This window comes from Engystomops pustulosus, chromosome 7 (assembly GCF_040894005.1).
Source record: "Engystomops pustulosus chromosome 7, aEngPut4.maternal, whole genome shotgun sequence".
NCBI lineage: Eukaryota > Metazoa > Chordata > Amphibia > Anura > Leptodactylidae > Engystomops > Engystomops pustulosus.
In genome coordinates, this window is record NC_092417.1 from 166,933,082 (window position 1) to 166,943,876 (window position 10,795).

At 42.0% G+C, this 10,795-nt stretch overlaps 1 protein-coding gene across 1 annotated transcript in view; it reads left to right on the forward strand.

The window, feature by feature from the left end:
- Positions 1 to 10,100, forward strand: part of LOC140071275 (embryonic protein UVS.2-like) — a 43,663-nt gene extending 33,563 nt beyond the window's left edge. The window contains exons 5-13 of the mRNA XM_072118832.1: positions 2,228 to 2,345; positions 4,558 to 4,733; positions 4,879 to 4,960; positions 5,096 to 5,223; positions 6,769 to 6,884; positions 7,030 to 7,255; positions 8,825 to 8,943; positions 9,041 to 9,266; positions 9,999 to 10,100. Coding sequence (XP_071974933.1) covers positions 2,228 to 2,345; positions 4,558 to 4,733; positions 4,879 to 4,960; positions 5,096 to 5,223; positions 6,769 to 6,884; positions 7,030 to 7,255; positions 8,825 to 8,943; positions 9,041 to 9,266; positions 9,999 to 10,012 — 1,205 coding nt within the window. The 3' untranslated portion in view covers positions 10,013 to 10,100. The remainder of the gene's footprint in view (positions 1 to 2,227; positions 2,346 to 4,557; positions 4,734 to 4,878; positions 4,961 to 5,095; positions 5,224 to 6,768; positions 6,885 to 7,029; positions 7,256 to 8,824; positions 8,944 to 9,040; positions 9,267 to 9,998) is intronic.
- The last annotated feature ends 695 nt before the right edge of the window (positions 10,101 to 10,795 follow it).

Consider the following 10,795-nt stretch of genomic DNA (forward strand, 5'->3'; position numbering starts at 1 on the left):
ACAAACCAGCACAAACGTAGCACTAACGTTTGACACCAGTTTTGTTTGATTCGGTTAATGTGGGGGGGCTGCTTGAACTTTTGAACTTTCATTTTTTGTTCATATATTCAAAACAAAAGCAGCACAAACAAAAATTTGTGCAGCACAAACCAGCACAAACGTGGCAGAATTGTTCAGCACCAGTTTTGTTTGATTTGGGCAATGTGGGGGGGGGGCTGGTTGACCTCTGATGACCTCTGGAAACTTTCATTAAAATCTCGAAAACGATAGCGGCACAAACAAAAATTTTTGCTGCACAAACCAGCACAAACGTAGCACAAACGTTTGACACCAATTTTGTTTGATTTGAACAAGGTGGGGGGGCCAACTTCACTCAGGTCCGGCGGGGTCCTGCACAGTGTTTATTTCTAGGCCTGGCTCTGCCACGTCTGCGTTTCGGGAGGAATCTACATTAAAGGAGGAGATTCTCCAGATGCACCCAAAATGTAATTCAATCTTGTGAACATGGATGTCCAGCATTAGGTAGGACTATTAAAAGCAATCAGCGCCTCTGCCAGCTCCTACTATGGCCCCTCACCTCCTCCTCACATTGTGGCCTCTCATCTCCTCCTTATATTGTGGCCTCTCATCTACTTCTCCTATTGTGGCTCCTCTCATCTCCTCCTTGTATTGTGGCCCCTTTCCTTTCCTCCTCATATTGTGGCCCTCTCATCTCTTCCTCTTATTGTGGCCCCTCTCATCTCTTCCTCTTATTTTGGCCCCTCATATTCTCATTTTGTGGCCCCTCACCTCCCCCTCATATTGTGGCCCCTCATCTTCTCAAATCGTGGATTCTCTTATCACCCCCTTATATTGTAGCCTCTCATCTCCCCCTTATAGTATGGACCCTCTAATCTCCTTTTCATATTATTGCCCCTCTCACCTCCTCTTCATAGTGTTGACCCTTATCTAGCTCTCATATTATGGTCTCTCATCTCCTCCTTATATTGTGGCCCCTCTCACCTATCCCTTATATTGTAGCCCCCCATGCATACCCCAATATTGCAAGCCCCCTCTCATACACTCATATTGTGGGCCTCTTCCCGTATCCCCCCATGTTGTGGACACCCTCTCATTCCCCCCCCCCCCCATACTGTGGGCCCCCTCTCATACCCCCATATTGTAGACCCCCTCCTATATCCCCCCCCCATATTGTAGGTCCACTCTCATATCCCCCATATTGTAAACCCCCTCTCATATTGCCCCACCCATACTATGGACCCCCCTCATACCACCCCCTATTGCGGGCCCCCTCTCATAACCCCCCCCCCCCCATATTGTAGGTCCCCTCTCATACCCCCATGTTGTAGACCCCTTCCCATATCCCCCCCATATTGTAAGCCCCCTTCTCATATCCCCCCCTATTGTAGGCCCCCTTTCATGTCGCCCCATATTGTAGGCATATCCCCCGTATTATGGGCCCCCTCTTATACCCCCAAATTGTGACCCCCTCTCATACTCCCCATATTGTGCCCCCCAACCTGGGGACCCACCTGTTCACCTGTGGGCCAGTCCGAGCCTGATACAATATATGATCTTAGGTCAAGTGTGGGAGTGTTTTTATTTTCCATTAATTCTAATCCTCTCCACTGTATCCCTTAATAACACTTGTATAATTACTGCAGTATTATACAGTGATTATAGTGTTATTACTGATTTGTTAATTTCATTATATTTTTATACCTATCACCAATTATTGATATATAAGTAATGTTTGCATCTCATAAGCCAAGGTATTTAGTCATAAACTACCCTAAAATTACACCAAACATCTGGTTTGTTGAAGTTTTTAAATATCTGATTATTTTTCCATATTTTTTCATATACCCTAACCCCAAGAAATAACAAATTTATGCAAAAATTTAATAATGGCACAATTTATCATCCACAACACAAATTATATCTTTGTGTCCCATCTCTTATAAGTTTTACCGCAACCTATAAGCCCTTACAAGGCTAAATATTTAAATGGATGCAGTACCTATTTCTACCACTAGGTGATTTAGAGACAATTAATGCCGGATTTGCTCATGATCCCGCCACATGTTGAAGCCTGGTATTGCATGTAAAATTTGGCAGAATATTCAATCCTTATGTGAGATAAAATATGTTACATGTGTATACATTGATAATTATTTTGTGAAATTTCCGTAAGTGTGAATTAATTATATTATCAATATAATTTCAGATGGTGATTCTGTGTCTATTATAACGGCGGCCATGCAGGAGTTTGCAACTCTCAGCTGTGTCCGGTTCGTGCCAAGGACATCAGAAAAAGATTACGTGGAGATAATTAAAAGCATGGGGTAAGTAGCTCCCTCCCCTGTGGGTGCTGGGGGTTCTTCCTCTTACTAATAGCCACCCCCTCTGTATAAGGAGGGTCCTATCTTGGTTTCCCGAAACCAAATGCCATCCCATTCCATAACCCAGGGATGTGATTCATATGATCCATCAGTCTATTGAGGAACCAGTGACGCCATATTTGCTGGTCTGTCCTGCTATCGCATTTTTTTAGGATATAAGACAAGATCTTATACTATTTTTGGCTCCACAAAATAGGATAGGGCTTATTTTCAGGGGGTGTCTCATTTTTTCCATGAACAAAAATCCACATTCATCCTCCATTCTGCCAGGCTGGAGATGGCAGAAATAAAATCTGAACCGTAGTACCTAAAAACACAGTTCTGGTGTCATCTTAATGTTAAAGGGTTGATTCTCTCTTTAAAATTACACCAGAGCTGTGTTTCTAGGTGCTATGGTTCAGAAGATATAGCCATGTGTGACTAAGGCTTATTTTTCAGGCATGGAAACGTACATCATCGTAAATATCCAAATTCCCTGAATTCCACTCAGAATTTATTGTTACTCTATTTCCTTTAGAATAATTGGCCCTATTTCATTATATCTAGTAATGGCACTGACCTTATAAGAGCCCCTCCTGTCCATGTCACTGCTTGCTCCCTCCTTTCTGCCAGACTTCAAACAGCGATATCTTTGAAATCATGTCAGCTAGAAACACAGTTCTGGTGTCTGTCCTGCTATCGCATTTTTTTAGGATATAAGACAAGATCTTATACTATTTTTGGCTCCACAAAATAGGATAGGGCTTATTTTCAGGGGGTGTCTCATTTTTTCCATGAACAAAAATCCACATTTATCCTCCATTCTGCCAGGCTGGAGATGGCAGAAATAAAATCTGAACCGTAGCAACTAAAAACACAGTTCTGGTGTCATCTTAATGTTAAAGGGTTGATTCTCTCTTTAAAATTACACCAGAGCTGTGTTTCTCGGTGCTATGGTTCAGAAGATATAGCCATGTGTGACTAAGGCTTATTTTTCAGGCATGGAAACGTACATCATCGTAAATATCCAAATTCCCTGAATTCCACTCAGAATTTATTGTTACTCTATTTCCTTTAGAATAATTGGCCCTATTTCATTATATCTAGTAATGGCACTGACCTTATAAGAGCCCCTCCTGTCCATGTCACTGCTTGCTCCCTCCTTTCTGCCAGACTTCAAACAGCGATATCTTTGAAATCATGTCAGCTAGAAACACAGTTCTGGTGTCTGTCCTGCTATCGCATTTTTTTTAGGATATAAGACAAGATCTTATACTATTTTTGGCTCCACAAAATAGGATAGGGCTTATTTTCAGGGGGTGTCTCATTTTTTCCATGAACAAAAATCCACATTTATCCTCCATTCTGCCAGGCTGGAGATGGCAGAAATAAAATCTGAACCGTAGCAACTAAAAACACAGTTCTGGTGTCATCTTAATGTTAAAGGGTTGATTCTCTCTTTAAAATTACACCAGAGCTGTGTTTCTCGGTGCTATGGTTCAGAAGATATAGCCATGTGTGACTAAGGCTTATTTTTCAGGCATGGAAACGTACATCATCGTAAATATCCAAATTCCCTGAATTCCACTCATAATTTATTGTTACTCTATTTCCTTTAGAATAATTGGCCCTATTTCATTATATCTAGTAATGGCACTGACCTTATAAGAGCCCCTCCTGTCCATGTCACTGCTTGCTCCCTCCTTTCTGCCAGACTTCAAACAGCGATATCTTTGAAATCATGTCAGCTAGAAACACAGTTCTGGTGTCATCTTAATGAGGAGAATCATTCCTTTACTATTAATATGTGCATTTTATGTGCCACTGACATCTAAATAATTACAGTTCAAGTTACAGGTCAGGAGTAGGAGCTGTATATCAACTTCACACTCCTGACCAACTTTAACAGTGGATATCTCTGGTTCTGCTTTAAACAGTTGATTCCCTCTTAAAAATTACACCAGAACAGTGTTTTTGGGTGCCATGTTTCGAAACATATAGCTGTATGAAACTAAGCCTTATTTTGTAGGGTTTCGCTTATATAACTTGACCTTTGAAAAGGTTGAGATATTATGGTAGGGGTTATTTTCAGGGTTGGGCAGCCCCAATTATCAGTGGTTTGCCTTAATTTACATAGTCATCCAATTTATATAGCCGATGTGTGTCTTTCTCACAGATGTTGGTCCTACATCGGTAGACAAAGAGGAGCGCAGCAGCTGTCTCTGGATACTTCCTGCGTGGCACGTGGGACGATCCAGCACGAGCTGAACCACGCTCTGGGATTCTACCACGAGCAGAGCAGAAGTGACCGAGACAACTACGTGGCTATATTATCAGAGAACATCCTTCCAGGTAACAGGCTGGAGCGTGTCACATGGTACAAGTTATCTGAGGGCGCTGTGATGTCATCTGTTAATATTGCAGGCTGGTGACATATTATGTATAGGTGGATTTACAGAACCTGATGACTTGTTTTATATGATTTTTGCTTTTATAGAAACCGCATCAAACTTTCAGAAGTACGACTCCAATAACCTGGGACTGGAGTATGACTACTCATCCGTCATGCACTACGGAAAGTGAGTTCAATATTCATTAGAAAAGGGGATGTTCCCTAGTGGCAGACCCAGGCGCTGCGCCTGAATATCTTATACATTTCATTCATTGTACAATATATAATACTGTATATCCCATTCACTTGATTTCTTTTCTAGATTCGCATTTTCTGTATCAAGTTCCCTACAGACTATTGTACCGAAACCAGACTCCTCTGTGGCCATCGGGCAGAGATATGGCCTCAGCAGCCTGGATGTAGCCAAAGTAAACAAGTTGTATAACTGCGGTAAGAAGTTACTGAAGTTTCTATACCGCAGAGCTGCACTCACTATTCTGCTGCTGGTGCAGTCACTGTGTACATACATGACATTACTTATCCTGTACTGATCCTGAGTTACATCCTGTATTATACTCCAGAGCTGCACTCACTATTCTGCTGCTGGTGCAGTCACTGTGTACATACATGACATTACTTATCCTGTACTGATCCTGAGTTACATCCTGTATTATACCCCAGAGCTGCACTCACTATTCTGCTGCTGGTGCAGTCACTGTGTACATACATGACATTACTTATCCTGTACTGATCCTGAGTTACGTCCTGTATTATACCCCAGAGCTGCACTCACTATTCTGCTGCTGGTGCAGTCACTGTGTACATACATGACATCACTTATCCTGTACTGATTCTGAGTTACATCCTGTATTATACTCCAGAGCTGCACTCACTATTCTGCTGCCGGTGCAGTCACTGTGTACATACATGACATCACTTATCCTGTACTGATCCTGAGTTACATCCTGTATTATACCCCAGAGCTGCACTCACTATTCTGCTGCTGGTGCAGTCACTGTATACATACATGACATTACTTATTCTGTACTGATTCTGAGTTACATCCTGTATTATACTCCAGAGCTGCACTCACTATTCTGCTGCCGGTGCAGTCACTGTGTACATACATGACATCACTTATCCTGTACTGATCCTGAGTTACATCCTGTATTATACCCCAGAGCTGCACTCACTATTCTGCTGCTGGTGCAGTCACTGTGTACATACATGACATTACTTATCCTGTACTGATCCTGAGTTACATCCTGGATTATACCCCAGAGCTGCACTCACTATTCTGCTGCTGGTGCAGTCACTGTGTACGTACATGACATTACTTATCCTGTACTTATCCTGAGTTACATCCTGTATTATACTCCAGAGCTGCACTCACTATTCTGCTGCTGGTGCAGTCACTGTGTACATACATGACATTACATATCCTGTACTGATCCTGAGTTACATCCTGTATTATACTCCAGAGCTGCACTCACTCTTCTGCTACTGGTGCAGTCACTGTGTACATACATGACATTACTTATCCTGTACTGATCCTGAGTTACATCCTGTATTACACTCCAGACCTGCACTCACTATTCTGCTGCTGGTGCAGTCACTGTGTACATACATGACATTGCTTATCCTGTACTGATCCTGAGTTACATCCTGTATTATACTCCAGAGCTGCACTCACTATTCTGCTGCTGGTGCAGTCACTGTGTACATACATGACATTACTTATCCTGTACTGATCCTGAGTTACATCCTGTATTATACTCCAGGGCTGCACTCACTATTCTGCTGCTGGTGCAGTCACTGTGTACATACATGACATTGCTTATCCTGTACTGATCCTGAGTTACATCCTGTATTATACTCCAGAGCTGCACTCACTATTCTGCTGCTGGTGCAGTCACTGTGTACATACATGACATTACTTATCCTGTACTGATCCTGAGTTACATCCTGTATTATAGAATTATTTATTTTTTACAGGACTGTGTCGGGGACTTCTGTCTAATACTACAGGATCCATCATCTCCTCCAACTATCCTAATAATTATCCCAGTGACACCAATTGTCTGTGGCTCATTCGCATCCCATGGGGTCAGGTAAGACACTCTGGTCTAGGGGCCCCCATAGTAGTTCCCTGTCCTGCCCCTTATCCCTGTGTCCCCTCTGGGTCTCATCCATGTATAGGTCCATAGACGGCTCAGCAGAGGTGACCTGATAATAAGATGTGTCTTGTCCTCTCAGGTTTTCTTGGAGTTCAGCGCTTTTGACATCCAGTCTTCTCCAAACTGCGCCTCCGATTACCTGAGAATCTATGACGGCCCCAGCCGCTCCTCTCCACTATTACTGGATAGAGCCTGTGGGAGTGGACAGCTCCCCCCGATGGTAGCCTCTGGAAGTACAATGCTGGTGGAATTTATCAGCGACAGTCAGACTCAGGCGACCGGATTCAAGACATCATACAGCACTGGTAAGGAGGGACGCCATCCATATCTGTATTATTACATGGATCCTTCACATGGGACTCTAGTGGCCCGGGCAAACTGGTGCCCATCACTTAGCCATACACTGCCAAGAAACTTACAATGAAACCTTTCAATACCCAGGACCACCAGGGGACTAAGAATGAAACTTTTCAAAACTCGAGACCAACAGGGAGCTTACAGGGAAACCTTTCACTCCCCTAGACCACCAGGGAACCTAAAAATTAAACTTTTTTATAGCCTAGACCACCAGGGATCTTACAATGAATCTTCTTACTATCCTAGACCACCAGGGATCTTACTATCCTAGACCAATGAAACCTTACAATGAAACCTTTAACTGCACTAAACCACCAGGGAATTTACTATTTATTACTTGAGACCACTATGTAAATAACTCTTGACCACCAGGGAATATATAACTACATTACATTTACCACCGTAAATACAAGAGGAGTTACATTAAAAACTAGACCACTAGAGAATTTTATACTACACTATACTTTATATTTTACTTCCCTAACCTACAAGCTGACTTACAATTAAATCTTTTTCTACCTTTGACCACCAGGGAACCTACAATGAAATTTTTAATAATGAAACTTGTAATAAATCTTTTCACCACCGAAGATGCCCAGGAAACTTCTAATAAAACTTTTTTTTCCTATCCTAGACGATTACAAAATTCAGAATTAAACTTTGCACATCCCTAGACCACCAGGAAATTGCAATGAAATATTTTTATAGCCTAAACCATCAGAGATTTCACGTTTAAAGGAAATCTATCATCAAAATCCATCATGATAAACCAGGGACATTACTAATAGATCCAGACAATGTGACTTTGGTAATCTTCTTATATTTGTTATCCATGGCCTCTTTCTTTCTTTCTAAAATCAACTTTTAAAATTATGCTAATAAGCCAAAAGGGTGTTACCAGAGCCCCTCTGTCCTGCAGTTTGAGAAGCAATTAGATTTCTACAAGAGCACTTCCCACCTCCTACTGAGAGAGATTACATCAGGCAGATGGAGAAGAAAGGGCTGCAGGAGATAGGGAAGACAGTATAACAGTCTGGGAAGCTACAATCTGGTAAGACCTCCCAAAACCCTTCTGGCTCATTAGCATAATTTTTAAAGTTGATTTTTAGAAGGGCGGAGCCATGGATAACAAATATAAGCAGATTACCACAGTCAAGGTGCCTGAATCTATGAGTAAGTGTCCCTGGTTTATCCATGATTGAGTTTGATGGTAGATTTGCTTTAAACCTTTGACAATACCACCAATTACACCTTTCACTACCCTAGGCCACAAGGAGACTCAGAATTTAATCTTCCAGTATCCTAGATCTCAATTGAATGTATCATTCAGACTAAATTAACACCCCAGGTCATTTACTGTTGAGTCTTTCACCACCCTAGACCACCAGGGAACTGCTTTCAATACTACCCTGCTACATTGTAGACTGTAGGACTCCTTTAGTCTCTATGAATATATATATATATATATATATATATATATATATATATATATATTGATCTTGTGTCTTGTTCTTCAGTGACCTGCGGTGGGATGCTCACCAGCCGGACTGGAAACATCTCCTCTCCCTCGTACCCCTCTACTTATCCCCCCTACTCGGACTGTGCCTGGATCATTACTGCCCCTGCTGGGTTTGTGGTGAGTATATATACTACACACACCTCTGTATGGAGCTATGTTATCTATAATACAGACTGGATATTCCACATATGGAACTGGATATTTCTTTCCGTAGGTTTCTCTAAATTTCATCGACTTTTATTTGGAGGTCAGTTCCACCTGCTCGAAGGATCATCTCCTTGTACTTGATGGACCAAAAATCACCTCCACCCAGTTGGGCAAATTTTGTGGCAAAGGCATCGCCATGCCCAATATTATGTCATCTGGAAATTCTCTCCTCCTCAAGTTCAAAAGCGACAGATCCCTTCAGCTCCCGGGATTCTTTGCCAAATACTCCTTTGGTAAGTTATGAGTAAATACAGGTGGTCCCCTACTTAAGAACACTTGACTTACAGGCGACCCCTTGTTACAAACTGGCCTCTGGATGTTGGTAATTTACTGTACTTTAGCCCTAGACTACAATAATCAGCTCAACCCAACATTTTCAAAATCCAATAGTCACAGGGACCAAAAAATTTCGAATTATAAAATATACAGTTCTGACTTACATACAAATTTAACTTAAGAACAAACCCACAGAACCTAACTTGTAAGCAACCAGGGGACTGCCTGTATAACTAATACCTGGTGTAAGATTGTAATATAAAGGACATAGGGGCATAAGGTACCATTGGGTCCAGGACCAGTACATTTCCCCATTACATAATATAGGACTATGGCACATGATGTTTGAGGGTCCTAGAGCAGGTTGTGCAATAGTAGCCCCTACATGCCCTTCGTGTAGGAGGTATTATTGATTACTATGGTTGGGTTCCAGTTTGGCATTTGCGTTCGGCCCCCGTACCCCAACATTTTGCCGGATTGGTGGCCAAACAGCCTTTTGCAACTAGTCATGGCTGTGATTGACCAGTTACTGTCCCCCTAGCCAATTAAAGGCCTGGCTAGTTGCTATGGGCGTCATTTCACCGGATTGGCTAATCAACCGTCAGGTGGTTGAACCCAAACCCAATTATCGGGTCCGCCCCCCTCTATTAATATCTTTTTCCCTGAGACCCCTTTTTTTTTTCTTTCAGTGCCAAAAAAATAAAAATGGAGCCGAAGACAATAAATAATTTCTGCCACAATTGTTGAAAATATCGTAAAAAATGAAGGAATGACAAAGATGGATGGAATCGTGGAACCAATCATAAAAAAAAGGATTCATAAATTTTGGATAATTATGCAAATTAAATAATATTTGTAAAAAATCATCTTTGTTGTGGTTTAATAATATTGTAAAAAACTGTGAGGGGACACGCCCTCTCTGTAAGTCCGGCCCACTTTTTCTAGGAAAAAAACGCCAAAATCCACCAATAACTTACCTACAATGGAGACAGATCACACAGAGACCAGGGGGCAGGGGGACCTGTTCTAAACTAGAAGGCCCCATCTCTGATTGATTCCAAGCACTGGCGCTCTACTCAAGAACTTCCTGTCTGGAGCCTTCCCCTTCCTGTAGGTTGTCCATGTATATACTGCACATAGAAAATACTGACATGAAGAGTATGTGTACCCCTAACTATATGAATAAGAAATGTCACTAACATGTATTATTTTACAATGCAAGTGTATATATATATATATATATATATATCTCATGTACATTCTATTGACACATAGACATATAGGGGCACATTTATTACCCGGTCCAGTCGCGATCCCGCGGTGCGTTGTCTGACGAGGATTCGGGTCTGCCACGATTCACTAAGGTCGTGTGCCCGATATCCTGCATGTGTCGCTTCCCCACTCAGGTCCGCCGGAGTTCACCTTCTTCTTCCTGGTGCATGTGAGTGATTGATCTTGCGACACAAATCGTTTTTTAAATTCTGTG